This window comes from Danio rerio, chromosome 16 (assembly GCF_052040795.2).
Source record: "Danio rerio strain M-AB ecotype USA chromosome 16, GRCz13ab, whole genome shotgun sequence".
In the NCBI taxonomy this organism is placed as follows: Eukaryota; Metazoa; Chordata; class Actinopteri; order Cypriniformes; family Danionidae; genus Danio; species Danio rerio.
Window position 1 is genome coordinate 53,166,297 of NC_141036.1, and position 20,771 is coordinate 53,187,067.

The 20,771-nt window shown below is 34.6% G+C and overlaps 1 protein-coding gene across 1 annotated transcript; it reads right to left on the reverse strand.

Annotated features, from left to right (window-relative positions):
* Positions 1–1,922: 1,922 nt before the first annotated feature.
* Positions 1,923–19,837, reverse strand: ngly2 (N-glycanase 2). Its single transcript, NM_001386340.1, is given in 12 exon segments — positions 1,923–2,253; positions 3,393–3,526; positions 3,645–3,771; positions 5,394–5,506; positions 8,188–8,333; positions 9,575–9,743; positions 9,815–9,936; positions 11,913–12,053; positions 14,748–14,908; positions 14,988–15,163; positions 16,947–17,086; positions 19,255–19,837. Coding segments are annotated over 12 exon segments (1,989 nt in total). The 5' UTR covers positions 19,695–19,837; the 3' UTR covers positions 1,923–2,133.
* Between the last annotated feature and the right edge of the window lie 934 nt (positions 19,838–20,771).

Below are 20,771 nucleotides of genomic sequence, written 5' to 3' on the forward strand. Positions count from 1 at the left end.
TATATATATATATATACATATATATATACATATATATATACATATATATATATATATATATATATATATATTCATATATATTCATATATATATATGTATATATGTGTATATATATATATATATGTATATATGTGTATATATATATATATATATATATATGTATATATATATATATATATATATGTATATATATATACATATATATATACATATATATATATATATATACACATATATACATATATATATATATACATATATACATATATATATATATATATACACATATATACATATATATATATATACATATATACATATATATATATATACATATATACATATATATATACACATATATACATACACATATATACATATATATTTATATATATTTATATATATATATATATAAATAAATTTATGATCTAATCATGTCCTGAAAACATGATTTGAACATGTTTTTGAACATGAAAACATTTATTTATTTATATATAAATAAATAAATAAATACACACACACACACAAGATATCGCATAAGGACCCTGAGCATGCGTCAAAAGCGCCGCCATAATTGTACAGTGCTCCCAGAACAAATGTCATTCAACCGCACTAGTCAAGACAGTGTTACTATGTGAAGATGCTGGATGCTGGACTGTCTACAGTAGTAGCAAACAAATAAAACAAAGCACAAAGGCAGAACATTTCATAGGTAAGATCTAGTTTTTTACGTTTTTGTATGTTATGAACTTTTGTGCTAAATACGCAACGTTATTGATGATAATCGGTCACTTACTGCATTCAACATAAGGCAAAGCAGCAGCAACTCGCACTAAACACTCGGCTTATGCTAGTTTTGTTGAATAAAATCAGCAAACAATGCAAAAAAAATATGACAACTAGAAGATGCGGTGCCAGAAACTTGTATTATCGTCGGCTAGTGAAGGAGTCGCTCATAACGGAGATTCATTCACAAACGAATCGCTCCCTTCGTCAGTATAAGAAGTGAAAAACAGTAGAGGAGGTGTGTTTCAGGACATGATTAGATCAATTTAACAAGGAGGGTGGAGAGTACATTACACACGCAAACAAGCTTTTTGACAGGAATGCCCGTTTGGTCACTGATCCATCAATGTAGAAAAGGGATGTAAAATAAGTTTCATAATTAAAATAAATAAATAAATAAATAAATTCCATTCTGACCTCCGGGAAAACTTCCAATCATAGATAACCGTGTATTTCTCTGGCTCTGGATGGCCACAGTCCTCCACTGCAGTTTGGTCCTGCATTCATTTCAAATGAGTGCTACCCTGTACTAAAATGGCGGCTCTATTGACGCATTCCTTCCAATAGACAACAACAAGGTAGGCGACATCTAATGTATACATCTATGATGTATCTATAGGAAATGCATTCTGCTAAACTGGAAACAGGACCAGCGTCCAACATTTCAATCATCTAGAAATACTATAAATGACACACTGCATTAGGAATATTTAACATCGTATTTACTCAGCTAAATTGTTGAAAGTGAACGCTGAGTGTTAACTTTGAGACGTGTGTGCTGAGGACAGTGCCTTTTTGTTTTTATTACACATTTCTCATGTTTTGTGGTTAGTAGGGAGGTAAGTGAATGTTATTTTATTTGTTTTATTTCATTTTCCCTGGTCATTTATCTTTGTTGTTTTTTTCTTTTGAACGGGAGATGGGACTCTGGGCTCCTCATTAATTTAGAGGAGCTCTAATTGTTTTTATTTAATATTATTGTTACGGGTCTGGCTTGCTGTGTGGAGCAAAGCAAGATTAGAATTCGTAACAAACATTATAGAACACTTAAATTAATTTTGTATGGTTATAGATTCAAATATAAATCTCAATATTCATTTAAAAAAATAAAAGAACCGAGACCTGAGAGATCTGTATTTCACATGGAAAAATTTTATTTGAAAAATACCTGCCAACGTATGAGTCTATAAAGTGATGTCCAGATTGTCTAATCTGAGTAGTCAAATTGCACTTGAACAATAACCTGTTGCTTAAAAAAAAAACAGCATCATGAGGGAATACTAAAAAATCCTGAATGATTGAGCGATAATGAAAAAAAGTGCTTTGGTTAATTTTCCATTAATACATTCATTGATAAAACACTAGATAGGAGTACATAAGTATATTCCCGGGGTCAGTCTTTGGATTTGGGTCTCGTCCCTCAAAGAGTCCAAAGTAACGGACCGAATTGGATCCACTCATGTCCAGCTATATAAAAAACAAAATGCTTTAAATTATAAACACAGCAGGCCTTTCAGAACACATCAACACAAATCAGAACACTTCTAATTGACTGGAATTGATTAATTATTGCCCTGAATGAGCATTTACGGTGGAGTTTTTTTGGTTTTCTTTTTGTTTTAAATACAAACTGTAAACCTTCATTTTACAATTTGATACAAATGTTGCTTTCTTATTAAATGTAGTTTAAAATGTCATTTTCCCTATATCTGGATTTCCAGCATCATCAGTCTGGTCTTGAGTGTCACATGATCTTTCTGAATTGATTTCAATATTCACATTGTCTGTTTTACTAGGATCAATTATTATTGGATCTCAATCACTAATCATTCTTATAATAGAATTTATGATTTAAAAAATAAAAAATAAAAGCCAAACACGGATAATCATTATTATAATCATCATTTTCTTCATCATCATCATCATCATCATCATCTATTTATTTATTTACTCAATGCAAAAATGTTTATTTTAATATAATCTATGTATTATATTTACATTTATAATACATACATTAAATGTGTCGTTAACAAATACAATTAAATGTTTGAATGGTACAGCATCACATTTTCCAAAATAAAATATGAAGCAGCTCAAGTTTAACACTGGTTATAACATTTATAGTCATTTATTACTTATATAGTTACTTATATACTTGTATAGTACTTATATAGTTATAAAAATAACTTTACCGATTTTACTGTAAAATATCTATTATATTACATTTATTCACTCTTGACCAATGGAATGTGTCCTCAATTAATTAAGTATATTAATTTGAATGGTATTTAAAAATCACATTTTTACAAATAATAATAACAACAATAATACAAATAATAATAACAACAACAACAACCACTCATAATAATACTAATAGTAATAAATCTTAATCATAAATCAACTATAAGAATTATAAAAATGTAAATTAGACAGTTTCTGTAGTTTTGTTTTTTATATGTTTAGCACCAAGAGAAGGTTTACTGTTAATATTTGGATAAAAACATGAGACACCTTCACTTATTTACCAAGGTTGCCAGTATTAGTATGTGCACTATATGTTGCATGCTCCTGGATTGCATCATCATCCCCAGTGTTATTTTATTTACCTGTGAAGTGATGTCTCTCCTCCAGGGATCCACTTGTAGTCCATCACACCAGCCGCCACGGCCATATAGCCAAGTGCCGCACTCATTCGGCACTCCTCCTTTAGGCACCAGCAGGGAGCAGCCCAGAGGAGATCCTGCCGGTGCGCACACACGCACACACACAAACATATCTGTATTACTCACCGTTTTACTCAATAAATCTGATAAAATGTGATAAAGTGTAGTGTCTGTTCAGCCTGGTCCTATACTCACCAGCTGCCTCGAATACCAGGGTGTTATTGATGGATCTGTTGATCAGGAAGTAATGCGACGTCACACAAAATTCCCCACAGTTGTTGTCATCGGAGCCGTGACCCGTAATAACAGCATATAACTCCACCTGCCAGAGCATACAGGATAATACTGATTATTAAAATAATAAAGCATTACATAACTCTCATCTATCCAAATAAATAATAAAATCATTAAAAAAACAAACAAAAAAAACTATAATTTTTATTAAACTATAATAATAATAATAATAATAATAATAATAATAATATGATAACTTGTATTTTTTATATTGCAATGCATTTATCATAGTTGTTACTACCACTGATGATCATAAGAATCAAACTAACGACAGTGCCATGCAACTCCTGCCATTCCAACAAGCACAAAGACAATCATTCAGTTTAAGGGAAGTTTAATGAATATAGTCCGTTACTTATTTATACAAATATACATATACATTTCAGCATGACATTGACCCAAAACACACAGCAAAAGTGGTGAAGAAATGGTTAGCAGGCAAGAAAATTAACAATTTGCAATGGCCCAGCCAGAGTCCCGACTTAAACCAAAATAAGAATCGGTAGATTAAGCTAAACATCAGGGTGATGGCCGGGAGACTCTCCAACCGGAGATGAATGGGTAAAAATACCAGTGGAGGAATGCAAAAAGCTAGTCAGCAGTTATAGGAAGAGTCTGATGGCTATAATAGCCAATTAAATGCTTTTCTATTTACTATTGAGAAAGGTATGAATAGTTCAGCACAGCACATTTGTTCAAAGGTAAATTTTAAAAAAAATTCTAATAATCTTAAAATGTTTTGCCTAACATTGATGTCTCTTGTACACAGTCTAATTATCTTTTGGTAGAAGCTGGTGTCATTTCAGCCAAACAAAACAAAACTTGCTGGCTAAATTAAAGTAGCCAAGTCAGAATTTGCCAGTGTAATGAATAATTTTGGGCTTGACTGTATATAGAAACAATAACCTTTTGCAGTGGCCGAGTGAGAGTCCTGACTTAAACCAATTTGAGAATCTGTGGAGGAACATCAGGGTGATGGCCAGGAGACTCTCCAACCGGAGATGAATGGGAACAAGCCACTTTGTTCAAATGTAAATAAGAAGCTGAGAAAAAAAAATGTTTTCCAACAATGATGCCTCTTGTACATGGTCTTGCTATCTTTTGGCAGAAGCTGGTGTCATTTCAGGAAGAAAAAAAGTAACCAAGTCAGAATTTGCCAGTGTCATGAATAATTTCAGGTTTGACTGTATACAGAAACATTAATGTTTTGCAGTGACCCAGCCAGAGTCCTGACCTAAAACCAATTAAGAAACTGTGGGGGGAGCTAAACATCAGGGTGATGGGAAGGAGACCATCCAACCAGAGATGAATGGGTAAAAATACCAGCAGAGGAATGCAAAACTCAGGTCAGAAATGGTAGGAAGAGTCTGATTGCTGTAACAGCCAATAAAAGCTTTATTAATCATTGAGAAGGGTATGAATAGTTTTGCACATGCCGCTTTGTTCAAATGTAAACTGTGCATATGGTCTTTTGGGAGACGCCATATCCAGTACAAAAAATAAATTATTAAACATTGCTGAATAAAATATGAACAAAAAGTAACCAAGTCAGAGATTGCCAGGGGTATGAACAATTTTGCCCTTGACTGAATATAGTGTAAGTTTTATTGTATGTATACATTACAATAATATTATACGAGGATCCATCACCTTCTTTGTTGCAGCTGGAATACTAAAGGTGATCTCATGGTATCTGCGGTTATAGTCCTTATCAAACGTCCCTCCATTGAACAGCGGCATCACCTCGAAAGGGTACAGTCTTTCTGCAAACACAGTGCCCGAGGTCGTCAATATTCATGACACATGTTCTGATCCCACAGCAGATCCGTTTAACTTGCTTTATTACTACATCAGCTAGAATCATACTGACACATTCACACAGCCAAACCCCTAAAATGTAGCTTCCAAGAATGAACTTATGGTTTCCTACAAGTGCACTAAAAATAAAGCAAATGATAATCATCAGTATGACTTTGTTTAAAGAAGCTTAAATCATAAAATAGCGACACTGACTGCAATCTGTGAGTGCACAGGAAGCTGAATAACAGCTGTTCTTTACAGCACCTGATTAAGGCAGAAGTGTAATCTGACTGATATAATATTTTCAGCAGATGATATAAACACTTCCTGCTTTTTTTTAATAAATGCAGACACCTCACATTGTTCTTTTAAGGATGACTAGCTAGCACACGTGTGGGTGAGTAATGGCTTTTACAGCTGGACATCATAAATTTGTCTTTGACGTGTTTTGTTCAGGGAACTTCGGTGCATAAATGTTCTGAAACACGATGTCCACGGCCTACATGGAAACAGGGATATTGTGAAATAAGAATACCGTGTATAAGGACTGTTTACTATCTGAATGCATTTTCAAATATAAGGTCTTTCAGCAAAGCTAAATTTTACAGGCAAAGCTACAAAGCTTTTTTTTTTTCTGCATAGAACACACTCACAGGCCACTTTATTAGGTACACCTTACTAGTACTTATCCCTTTAGAACTGCCGTTTGGGTACAGGATATATTCCTCAGAGATTTTGGTCCGTATTGACATGATAGCATCACACGGCTGCTGCAGTTTCGTCGACTGCACATCCATGATGCCAATCTCCTTTTTTCACCAATGTTTGGATTGAGATCTGGTGACTGTGGAGGCCATTTGAGTACAGTGAAGTCATTGTCGTGTTCGAGAAACCAGTCTGAGATGATTCGCACTTTTTGACATGGCGCGTTATCCTGCCGGAAGTAGCCATCAGAAGATGGGTACACTGTGATTATAAAGGGATGAACTCAGGTAGGCTGTGGTGTTGTGTGAAAGAAAATATCCCCCACACCATTACATCACCACCACCACCAGCCTGAACCATTGATACAAGACAGGATGGATCCATGCTTACATGTTGTTGATGGCAAATTCTGACCCTACCATCCATATGTTGCAGCAGACAATAGAGACTCAATAGAGACTCAGACCAAGCAATGTTTTTCCAATCTTCTATCATCCAATTTTTGTGAGCCTATATCATAGGCACTTGAAAATACTGTCAGTTATCATTATTATATCATAATTATTATTATTATTATTATTATTATTACTACATTTAAACTTTTAGAGATTTATAAGAATATTAAAATTCATTTTCAAACATTTTCCGTGTCACCCTATTTGTAAAGGCAATGAGAACTACAAAATCATTTACTAGGTTGAAAATGTTACTGGTAATTTCTTAGTTTTTAACTGCATTTAATAAACTATTAAGAGTTTAAATTTGTTATTGGGCATTAGCTAATAAAATTCATTAGGCCTATGTAGTGATAACATCATATATCCTGATAGACTTCAGAATTTACGTTGCAACAAGAAAATGTGATTGCAGCAGGAGCCAAAATTATGGATTTAAAATACTGTTAAGAGATCATTTTACCCTTCTTATATCTCTGGATATCTGCTGTTTGTAAGGAAGCTGCACTTACAGTGTCATTACTCCTTTATTTAGTGTCACATGATCCTTCTGAAATCATTCTAATATGCTGGATTTGCAGCTCAAGTAACGTTTCTTTAGACAGTTGAGCTGGTCAAACCATTTGTAACCCAAATCTGTGATGAACAAAGCTCAAGATAAACATTTATCCTAAACAAAGCTTTGGCAATGTAACCCTGTTCAAATTGACTACCCTTTTATTATGTTAGTGTCTGTTTAAGACTTCCATTATAATGACTTACTTTGATTGCAAAACCATGACACAGAACTATCATATATATTCCAGATTTCCAGTGTTTATTCCTGTTGAGAAGTGGGAAAACCTTTCAATTGTTGGCTGTATTAACCCTTTAGATAGAGCTCCATAATGAGGGAAACCTTTTTTGCACATGCCTATGGAGTAAAATTAGATTATAGCGTTCGTGCAAAAAACACTTACTGTGTTTACTATGTTTACCAAGCTGAGATTTTTTTTTTCCTCAAATATATCAAGGTAAACGGGCAAAGTTCTCTCTCAATCTCACATGTGGCACACTGTAATCCATATAACATATACATTTAAGCCAGAAACTAAGCTCTCTTGCTTTTGCACTGCAACTGAAGAGTAAAAATGACAAATTTGACCTCTTCCCAACAGGGAAAACCAGCAGTAATCAAGAATGCATGATTATATGGTGTCATGGCTTTGCAATCAAAAATGTAATTATAAAAGGAAGTCAATGGGGCAAAAACAGCCACCAACATAACAAAAGGGTGCCCAGAGTGTACTGTTGAGTTATTGCAAATTTTTAAAGCCCAAAATAAGCGTCAAGATAAGATTTGGCAGCAAAAGTCATTCCATTTACTGAAACACAGAGAACATTGTGGCTGAATTAAGACAATAAATCAACTCAGAGTGGATGAAAACATCCCCAACAGCTCACAAGGGTTAAAAGTTTTATCATGTTTGCATTCTGATTCTGACCTGTCTTATTGCTCTGACTGAAGCGCAGATTGAGAGTAGTCATCCATGGCATTGCCCATGGCGCAGTCTTCATGGTGAAGGAGCATTTCTTGTTATTCAGCAGGGGAATCAAAGGAGACACGTCTGTCAGCCAATGGCCTGTGCCTCTGCAAACACAGTCAGAAACACTTTCAGTGCACTGAAAAAAGCCCCGCTCTCAACCTGAATGAGAATTTAAAAGGGATGGTCAATCCAAGAATTAAACCTTTATGGCATACTCATACACTAGATATGGTTGTAAAATAAGCCAATTTACAAAAAAAAAAAAACAAGTCCCCTAGAGCAGTGTTTCTCAACCACGTTCCTGGAGGACGACCAGCACAGCATGTTTTGAATGTTTCCTTTGTCACATCCATTACAGGTCTTTCAGTCTGTTTCCTAATATGCGTTCTTAAGCAATCTTGCGCCCTTGTGCGCTCATGTAACATCAAGTGCCAAAGCTCAGTTCCAGTACTGCAAGGACCACAAAAATGGAGGATGTGTTAAAGTTGCCAGATGTGTTTTTAATATTGAAGACTCATGGATGCAGACTTAAGCACAAAACTCATTTGAGAAGTCATTGCGGCTGAATAAAGGAGGTGGGAAGCGCAGCATTTTATATAGATTTATTATTAAATCAGAGATCAGAGATATAACCATCTTAGGAGCTTCCCTAAATGAGATGGTGAAAAGCAAACGTTACCATGAAAACCTTAAAGGCATAAACACAATAAGGGTGTTTATTTGCTGAAAATTCGTATTTAAAAAGGTTTTATTTTCTATTTTGCAACATATTTGTAATTTATGCAAAAGTATATATTGTGTCAATTTGAAAAAAATGTAATGTTTAAATAAATTTGTTAAAAACTCGAAGATCACGTGACCATCAGGAAGAACACATCATCTCATTTCCTACAGGACACACTCTGCGTTCTCGCACTCGAGTTCGTTCTTCTGGGGTAACACAAGACCGGTCTTCACAAGAATGCAAGTCCGTTCTCTGCATTCTTGGAATTGAGAAACAGCCGTATAAAATGTGCAGTTTGTTGTCCTTCAAGAACAGGGTTGAGAACCACTGACCTAGAGTTAAACAGCTGAGTTTTACCCTTTTTGAATCCATTCAGCTGATTACACCATTAGCATCTTGCTAAGATTCAAAAGTTGGTCTAATCTGAAAGTTTTCCTTTAAAAAGTACAATACTGTATATAATACGTTTAAAACACAAAGTTGTAAATTTTACTGACATGAAAATGAGCTCGTTTTCAAAAACGTGGTGTGTTCATTTAAGACTAACATCAAATTAGTCAACAATGTTATTGAATGAAAAGCAATAATTCTGGTAAATAAAGCTGGTGAAGTATGAAGTACCTGCGGAAGGCTGTTACCCAGCGGCCGAGCTCCTGGTTGCAATAGGGACTGCTGTCATTGCAGCAAACGAACAGCTGCACTGTGTGATCCCAATGAGCACACGTCTCATCTCTGCGGCCCGGACAGGATAGAGACGTGTCCAGCTCCAGGACATCATAAGGTGATATGTCTGTAAACCAAAACAAGCAGACTTAGAAAGATGTCTTGGTATTGTAGAGGTAATTAATTTGAGGCTCAAACCTGCAGGAAGATCCACCACAGCATGAGCTCCTGCATTGCCATGCATATCATGATGATCAAACACTGACACTGTAACTGCAGGCTGACTCAGCTGCTCCAGCAAAGCATCATTGAATACAAACCTACAGAACAAAACAAACGTGAACTAAAAATTTGTGTTAGATTTATAAATAGATAAATTATGCAGACTGACTAGATGTCGAAAAGATTAATTAATTCATTCATTCATTTTCTTTTCGGCCTAATCCCTTTATTAATTGGGGTCGCCACAGCGGAATGAAACGCCAACTAATCCAGCACGTTTCACGCAGCGGATGCCCTTCCAGCTGCAACTAATTTCTTGGAAACATCCATACACACTCATTCACACTCATACACTACGGACAATTTAGCATTTGAAATTCACCAGTACCACATGTCTTTGGACTGTGAGGGAAACCCAGGCGTACGCAAGAAGAACATGCAAACTCCACACAGAAACGCCAACTGTCCCAGCTTGAACCAGCAACCTTCTTGCTGTGCACTACCTACTGCACCACCGCATCCCCCCAATTAGATTAATTAAGAAGACAATGTTTAGCAATTTTAGGATTAGATCACTGTACTTTAAAATAGAAGAAGTAAATGAATAAATAAAGTAAACAAATAAATAAAATTAATAAATAAGTAAAAAACAAAGTAAAGAGAGTAAAGTAAAAAAATTAAGTAAATAAACAAGTAAAAAAAGATAAATAAACGAGTAAAACAAGTAAAAAAAAGTTAGAAAATAAATAAAGTAAATTAAACAAACAAGTAAATAAGTAAAGTAAATGAGTAAATAAAGTAATTAAATAAACAAATAAAAGTAAACAAGTAAGAAAATAAATAAAGCAAATAGTAAAGTAAATGAGTAAATAAGTAAATAAAATGTAAAGGAAAGAAAGTTAATAAACAAGTAAACAGTTTCTTACTTTGACGAAGTAAATCAATAAATATGTAAAAAAGTAATTTATTAAAAAACAAATTAAAGTAAACAAGTAAATAAATGGTAAAGTAAATAAAGTAAAAAACAAATAAAGCAAAGTAAACAAGCAAACAAAGTAAATAAACAAATAGTAAATAAAGTAAACAAGTAAACAAAAGTGAAAAATATTTAAATCAATAAAGTAAATAAGTAAAAAGCAAAGTAAACAAGTAAATAAATAAAGCAAAGTAAACTAGTAAATAAAGTAAATTAAATAAACAAATAAAGTATACAAGTAAATAAACAAGTAAACAAATAAGTGAAAAATAAATCAATAAATAAAGTAAATAAACAAGTAAACAAGTAAATAAAATTTTAGATAGAAGCACAATTTCAGCAGCATCCACACGCGCATCCACGCGCACTATAGTATACTAAATATCACATATTGCAAAATGGTATTGGTCATCAGTAATTACCTTTATTAAATAATATTTCAGAGTAAGGGTTCCACGGCATTGGAAAAACTCAGATATTGCGATATTTTATTTTTCTGTGATGATTATAGCAATACAAATACAATTTCAGCAGATGGTTTGAATAGAGAGCTCTGACGTTTTTTTAGGGGAATCTAACAGTACTCGGGTACAGAAATCAAAAATTCACAATAGAAAAAAAATGCTTTTCTGCGCAGATTATTTTGCTTAATGGAAAAATCACTTTAAGTGTTATTATTTCTAAAAAAAAAAAAGATGATATTTTTATGCTTGTCTAGATGATGCTTCGATTAAAATTATCCATCTCGTTTCTAGTTCAAAAATCTAAATAAGAAAAGCATTTTTGCAGTGCACAGTCACAGGCCTTAAAAACAGATACAGATGATACTCAATTGTGGTTGAACTTCGCAGTCTTCGGTGGCTCTTGTTCAACTGTAAGTAAGACTCAAGTTTGCACAACCTGCAATGTAATTGCAGATGTGCACATAGCGATATCGATGCTGAAATTATATATTGTGCAGACCCATGTTACAGAATTCAATTGGTGACTAGCCTCAAATTTTCACTTTATGCCCTAAATATAAGGAACTTATTAATTGTTGTAAAACAGTGGAACACAAACATATTTTAAAAAGGCATAAGATGGATGAAGTTTTACCACTGAGCCTGCCAGGCCATGAACCTAAAGGATGGATAAAGAAACCAGCCCATCTCAGAAAGCACCCCCCTCTGGTCAATCCCGAAGAAGAAGCTTCTTGAAGGTGTGACCTGGAACTTCACATTAACAGGCCTCCCCTTTCTGTTAAAGAAAAAATAATGATCCACATCAACAATATTAATATCTTTACAACAAATCTACATTATTCAAAAACATTCAACACCATTTTAAAAACTAATTTACAATATTGCATTAAATTACAAAATTACACAAGTAAAGCAGCAAGATTTTGTGCAAAGTCTATACTCAAATGAGTACACTCTGGGTAGAGTATACTCTCGATAAGGCCACTAGAGAAACCTTTAGATTTGATGATTTTAGAATCTGAGGAAGAACTTTTAAAAATATTTTAACAAGCAAAAGCATTAATGAAAATAAAGTGATAAAACTTTAATTGACCAAACTATAAGCATTTAAGTTTAACAGCTAAACTTTTCATTTGTTTGTTTATTACAGATTGTCTAACATAACAAATATGCAAATAAGACTCCTAAAAAAAATAAAAAATAAAAACATTAAATATTCATTAAATGTCTTTGTTTTTTTTTTATTAGGCTTTTTCTTTATTTGCTTTTATGTATTATGTAATAATGTAATTGTTATATACATGTTTGCCTTTTTATTTAAGTTGGTCCATTTGTATGCTTTGGTTGTATAATATTAAAAAAATAAATAAAAAAAAAAGGTTTAACATTACTTATTCCTTAGATATTTTTTAAATTAGGTTTTTCTTTTGTCATTTCAGTTCATTGTTTTATGTAATAGTGCAACAGCTAAATATACATCCATTCACCTCATTCAGATTTTGTAAATTTGTACTCGCGTTTAGATTAATAAAAATGTAATATATTTATTTAATGCCATAATCAGCAACCAATGCTATTTTCAGGGCTGGTACATTTCAATAATAAATATACAATTAAAAAAAACAACAAACAAAATGAATGCATAAATCAAATAAGATTTTTAGTGGTACAGGATATAAATTCTACAATTTTCCCTGGTGTCACTTTGTTCCTTAAGAGAGTTAATTTCATTCAGGGGAATTGTGCAGTACAAACATAGAGTTGGATCTTCACTTTGGAGCAAAAAAGCATGGGATAATTTTGTACAGATGTGGCTGAAAACGTTCGTTTCTTCACATGCAGTGCTGCAATTTGTCATGCGTAGTCACACGTATTACTGCAGCAGCAAAGCTACAAATGCGCTTTACACAATAGCCACCAGGTGGCACTAGAAACAACCACTTTTGTATTGACTTTCAGATAGTTAAGTCACATTTTAAAGGTGTGTTTGTGCATGAAACATGCGCATTTAGATGAATGTATTTGTGTGCGAGACCCCAGGCAAAAGAACGCTCGATTCAGCTCAGTCTATGCCTCAAACTCTTTTGAGGGCTCAACACAATTTTATAGATCTGGATAAAATAGCCTAAGCTATATTGAAATCATTTAAAGATATACAAATATCAAATATAATAAGTTATACGAACCAATATAAAACAAACAAAAGCTATAACGATATAAAAAATATACAGTATAATATAAATTAAACTGTTTTAAGCCATTTTGAACTTTAATTTTACAAAGATAATTTTACAATATTTTACCTGAAAAAAAAATTTACATTTTCTAAAAACAATAAACACTGGAGTATATAATAATTGAATGATTTTAAAATATTATTTATAAAGTATTTGGATAATAATAAAATTGTGCAAATCTTTTTTTTTTTTTTTTTTTTACACAAACAGAGCACAACCATACAACAGAATGCAGGCAAGCTTGGAAAAAACAAAGCTTGAAAGAATGAATTACACATCATTTTCTGCGACAGGCTTCAGGTTTAAACTCTTCTTTCTCCAACCAGGAGTACGTAAACTTACTTTTTTCCATCCGTTTTGCTCTATAGTTTCGCTACATGGAGAGTCACATCACCTTTTCACATTTGTCGCATTACGTGACATCTCCCGGAGAGAGGAGCTTGGCCAGACGTGCCTGGCCTGAACCGATCGAGAGAATCGAAGAAAATAAATATAGATATGCTTTTTTTGTAGTCAAACACTTTGAACAATGCTTGAACAAAATTTAAGACCTCGTAAAATCCTGATTAAGACTTTAATACTTTAAGGGCCATCATTTTCTCATAATTGCTTAATCAACTTTTAATACCTTAAGACCCCATAGACAGCCTGGTTTTTAACATTTAAAAAATGAGTGGTAGTAAATGAGACCAGAAGTCTCAGGTCCAAAATATTCAAACGGCTGCAGATGGTTATGCATAGAGAATAAGGTGAATACAATATTATATTTGTGCATATACAGGATATTAGTCAGTTTTGAAGCTAAATCTGAAGCTTATCTAAAAAAAAATAATAATAATAACTGTTCAAAAACTAGTATAGATAAATGTATATGCAATATAAAAATATTAAATGCAATAAAGCAAAAAAAAATTAAAAATATTGCTGAAATTTTGCATTTTGTAATTTTTTGCAACATTTTGCTTGAATTTAATTGTATTATATTTCAATTTATTAATAGGTTTGGTGACTAAAATATTATTTCAATAAATATATCTTTAATAAATCAGTTGTTTAAATGCACCAAAACACATTGCTCATTTTCACTGAGAAAATGGATAAAAATTGTCATTTTCAAAAAAGGATGTACTCCAATACACCGAGCACTGTACATTAAACTAAATGAAGATGTAACACAAAAACACGTCCATATTTTTCTCCCCATAGTCAGGAGCTATAATCGGTTTGCTCACTGTAGGGCTTCTTTGACTTTGGGTTGGAAATGAACCATCGATGCAGGTATATGGAGTGAAGTAAAACATTCATCCCCTTTGCAGTTCATGTCCTGAATGTTATTTCCAGGCAAGGCATACACCAACACCCCGGTAGCGTTGGACTTCTCCATGTTTTTAATCTTAAACATAAAACACAATTATCAGTCCATTTCTTAAATATTGAACAAAAATCCACGTTGTTTAGCTCATGTAATTCACCTTAGTAAAGAAAGAGCATCCTCCCTCTGATACCCAAGCGACAGCTCCTTTGAGAGAAGCCACAGGTGCACATCCATCGCCAACATCCAGCAGTCTGTATGGATCTGTACTCCAGTGGGCGTACAGCCAGTCATATCGGGCATTCAGACGCTTGCCGATCACAGGCCCCTTCCAGTCTGCAATTACAGAATACACAGATACAAAACTGGAATGACCTAATATGCCCACTTTTACTTAAAATAAGTCTCTGATGGTCCCTGGAGTGTGTTTGTGACGTTTCACCTTAAATTATCAAATAAATAATTATTTTTATAACTCTTTAAATACTGCCCCTTTTAGGCTTCGATCCAAGTTCTGCCATTTTAAGGACTGTTGCTTTAAGTTCTGATGAGATTGTGCACCCAGACCTCTTTTTAAAAGAAGGTGGAGCTACATACACGTTGATATATTCAGCAGATTCAAACCTGGAATGGCAGAAGGCTGCTTCTCACTCAGGTCTGTCTATGCTAATCATAGATATATACACAAGATATCGCATAGGGACCCTGAGCATGCGTCAATAGCGCCGCCACATTGGTACAGTGCTCCCAGGACAAGTGTCATTCAACCGCACTAGTCAAGACAGTGTTATTACATGAAGATGCTGGACTTTAGCGCTGTTTACGGGTGTAGTAACGAGCAAACAAAGAAAACAAAGCACAAATGTAAAACATTTCATAGGTAAGATTTAGTTTTTTGCGTTTTTGTATGTTATGAACTTTTGTGTTCAACAGGTAACGTTACTGATGATAATACAGTAATAATAAAATCAGCAAACAATGCAACAGAAATATGACAACGAGATGTTGCGCTGCCAGAAACTTGTATTATTGTCGGCTAGTGAAGGAGTCGTTCATAACGGAGATTCATTCACAAACGAATCGCTCCCTCCGTCAGTATGAGAAGTGAAAGCAGGAGAGGAGCTGTGTTTCAGGACATGATTATATCAAATTTAACAGGGAGGGTGAATAGTACATTTCTGTACACACAAACACAAGCTTTTTGTCAGGAATGCCCGTGCGATCACTGATCCATCAATGTAGAAAAGTGATGGAAAATTATAATTTTCGTAATTAGAAAAGAAAAAAAAGTTACATACTAAAATCCAGGAAAACTCCCGATCATAGATATATGTGTATATGTGTATATCTCTGGCTTTGGATGGCCACAGTCCTCCACTGTACCTTGGTCCCGCATTCATTTCAAATGAGCACTACCCTGTTCCAACATGGCGGCTCTATTGACACATTCCTTCCAATAGACAACAACAGGGTAGGCGACACCTAATGTATACATCTATGTATGCTAATGAAGGAGAATTTGTTACAAGTGGGCGGGGCTTTCCCCTTCTGATGACACATACAAAAGGAAGAATGTCAATCAGTGTTTCTGCAGACTGTTTATGAAGTGTGATTAAATAAAAGGGATGTAATGGATCACGCTTGATCCGTACGGATGACAACCTACAGCTCGGAACACACATGACCCGTGGATTAAACCCGTGGATTAAAAATATATTTATATTTATATGAAGCAATTGCTGACGCAATGAAAGGACAGTCGGACATGTTGGAAACTGGTTACCATTAACTTACACAGAATCTTCCAACAACAGAAGTCAATAGTAACCAATTTCCAACATATTTCAATAAACATTTTGTATTTAACAGATTAAAAAAAAAACTAACAGGCTTTGATCAAAATGGGAGTAAACAAACAGGGTTATAATTTTTGAGTGAACTATCCCTTTGATAGTATTTGATCAATAAGTTCTTTCAATTTTTCATCATTGAATGCAGACTACTATATTATAATAATTGCAATTCCTTTTATGAACATTGTTCACATTCATAAAGGAAGTCTCCTGTCAGACATGGTAATAGGAGTAATGTCATGTTTATAAAGACATGCAGTACTCACCTGGAGAGGAAAAAACAACCTGACCGAGGCCACAGTTATGTCCTCCACATCCCCATGAGTACAGAACTCTAGGTATCCAGTTTCCAAGATTGTACACATGCGTTGGGGAGAAATGCAGTCTGGATAAAATCTCCTTTCCTCTATTAAGGAAAAAAGGCAATTCATTTAGTTTTAGGCTCACAATTAATTTGTCATTCTTTTCTTACCATGTAGTAATACTATGCTATAGTTAATTGTGTAACGAAGGTCTTTGATAGAAGAAACTTAAACAGTACTTCTATGCCCCAAGTCAGGGTCTTAAAGATGCAATAAACCAAGTCAGATATAGCTCCATGTCCCAATGGCTCTATCCTAAAATGTAAAAGGCGTCTTAAATTTAATTCCTGGAGGGCCACAGCTCTGCATAGTTTAGCTCCAACCAGCTCCAACTCACACCCGGTTAATAGTCTCTGGTAGTCTTAAACACCTTGATTAGTTATATTAGCTGTGGCTTATTAGGGCAATCGGGTTTAAGACCTATGGTATAGATTATGTCTTATAAACTAAATTTATACCTTGTTAATAGACTTTTTAAAATTTTACTTGAATTACTACCATTTTTTTTTTCTTTAATAGGAGCAAGTACCTGATTTTTTGTGAACTTTTCATACTGTATATAGTTCCACATATACTGTAGCTACTGAGAGTGTTTGGCGGAAAAAAAGTAGGCACTTTAAGTATCTAAAAGGTGTTGTGTCATTTTCTATTTTTCGATTAAAACAGACCAAGCAACAGACCAAGTCAGATATACTCCCATGTCCCCATGGCTCTATCCTAAAATGTAAAAGGCATCTACATAGTATAGATTGTATCTTAAAAACAAATTTATACCTACTTTTATTGGATTTTATTTTACATTAATGATCATTACAAACATACACAAACACACACACTTTTCTTTAAATAATCTCAGACCAGGTTGAAAGCACCTGCCCTATACCACCATTCTATACATTTAAAATTGGCTCCAGTGAATAGATGGATGGAACAGCAGTATGAGAGACGGAATGAGAGATGGAACAAGAGATGGATGGAATGATAGACGGAATGAAAGGCGGATGGAACGATAGACAGAACAATAGATGGAACAGCAGTATGAGAGATGGTTTGAGAGACGGAATGAAAGACTGATGGAACGATAGACAGACGGATGGACTGAACGATAGATGGATCAATAGATGAAAGAGCAGAATGATAGATGGAATGATATAGCGATAGATAGACCAACAGATGGAATGACAGAATGATAAATAACGATCGATAGATTGATGGAAAGATGGATAGAACGATAGACAAACAGACACAGAAAAACAGACAGAAAGAAAGACAGATGTATAGAACAGCACAATGACAGATGGAATGATAATTGGAACGATAGATAGATAGATAGATAGATAGATAGATAGATAGATAGATAGATAGATAGATAGATAGATAGATAGATAGATAGATAGATAGATACCAATAGCTGCACAGATAGAACAGCAGAATGATAGATGGAACGATAGATGGAACAGCAGAATGATAGATGGAACGATAGATGGATGGATTGATAAATAGATGGAGGAATAGATGAAAAGATAGATTGAGAACGATAGATAATAGATAGACAGACAAAATAATAAAGATCGATAAATAGACCAATAGATGGAATGACAATGATAGATAGATAGATAGATAGATAGATAGATAGATAGATAGATAGATAGATAGATAGATAGATAGATAGATAGATAGATAGATAGATAGATAGATAGAGAACTATAGACAATAGATAGACAGACAAAATAATAAAGATCAATAGACATATAGACAGATAGACAGATAGACAGATAGATAGATAGATAGATAGATAGATAGATAGATAGATAGATAGATAGATAGGGTTGGACGTAACGACAGAAATGACAAAACGATATGGATGGATGGATTTTCTTTTTTTACCCAACACTGGTAGCAGAGTGGAATGAATCACAAGGTAATACTGTGGAGGTGGTAATGTAGGGCTGAATGATATCAGGTCCAAAATGTCAGTACCTGTTATCTAACTTTGAAGTGAACTTTTCAGACACAGGTCCACATACAGCAAGGACAGTGTTGGGGGAAAAAAGTAACTAAGGAATGTGAAAGTGTTAGCCTAGGGTAATTTTTCTTTTGTTTTGTCTATTGTAAGACTGAAACAGCAATATATTACTTTAACTCAACAATCAGAAGGTAACAGAGCGGAGGGGTACTGTACTGAAAGTGCTCAGGTCTGCATTGTCAGTACCTGTGAGCAGCGGCTCTGTACACCTGTTCTCTCATCCAGAGGGCGTCCTGTTCAGCAGTCTCATCCATGGACAGCATTAAAACTTCAGTGCTGGACGGCAGGTAATCCAGCAGGTCCGACAGAGACTCGCTCCACGTCCACAAACACTCGAGGAAAGCGGATTTATTGGTGAACGCGTGCACGATGAGCGCGCGCCCTGACTCATTCCGAGGACTGTAAACAAACATTCCGTCCAGAGTGTGCACCTGAAATGCAGGAGCGGGATCACCGGGTTCAAGCCCTCCAAGAGCATCGCTGGGCCTGGTTTTAATTGCGTTTCGCTTCACTAAATGTAGATTTTTCGGCGCTTTGTCGTTTCCTTGAGAAGACGCGGCTATAACGCGAAACGACGCGCCGAAATACAGCAGATAAAAATAAAGCAGAAATCGACAATAAAACATGGTTTCAGATGCAAATGTGCATTTCTTTGTTCGTGAACACGTGGCGTGTGAAGTATAACGCTGTTTGTGGACGCGTCCGATGAGGAAATCGAGTTTTCCTACATTGTTTCACTTTTATAGTTTTGGATAAACGCGGGGGCGTGACCTACGGAGGCCTGGCAGGTTTGAGTGACATGTTCTGGTGGCCAATAGGAAAGCGTTATAAGCGTATTACCATGCAAAATAAGAAATTGAATTATACATTGATCATTCCTACTATTCGGTGCCATTTGAGTTTCTGAGGCATATATTGAATATAATTTTGAAAAATACTATTGAATAAATTAAAATTAAAGCTGGTCTGATAGAATTAACAAATTTTCACCATAGAGCACAATTATATGTACTCAAAATTAAATAAAAATAATTACATGTATGATGAATACGCTTATGTTATGCCATTTAATTTTTGTTTTACGCTTGTTCTAATAGTATAATTCTACTTCAATAGACTTTATTACTGTTAATAAAATAATACAAAAGAATCTTATTACCTCTCATTTTATTTCAGTTTTAGTTTCAGTGATTTCACTAAATTATCTTAATTCAGGGGTGTCCAAACTCGATCCTGGAGGGCCGGTGTCCTGGAGTTTAGCTCCAACTTGCTTCAACACACCTGCCAGGAAGTTTCTAGTATAGGCATGTCCAAACTTGGTCCTGGAGGGCCGGTGTCCTTCAAAGTTTAGTTCTGACCCCAATCAGACACATCTGGGCTAGCTAATCAAGGTCTTACTAGGCCAGGGGTGGGCAAACTCGGTCCTGGAGGGTCGGTGTACTGCATAGTTTAGCTCCAACTCTAATCAAAAACACCTGAACATGCCAATCAGTGTCTTCAAGATCACTAGAAATCTATATACACAGGTGTGTTTGATTAGAGTTGGAGTTAAACACCCTCCAGAACCGAGTTTGCCCATCCCTGTACTAGGCTTTCTAGAAACATCCCTGCAGGTTTGTTGAGGCAAGTTGGAGCTAAAATCTACAGGACACCGGCCCTCCAGGACTGACTTTGGTCACCCCTGTCTTAAATCTATTTCAATA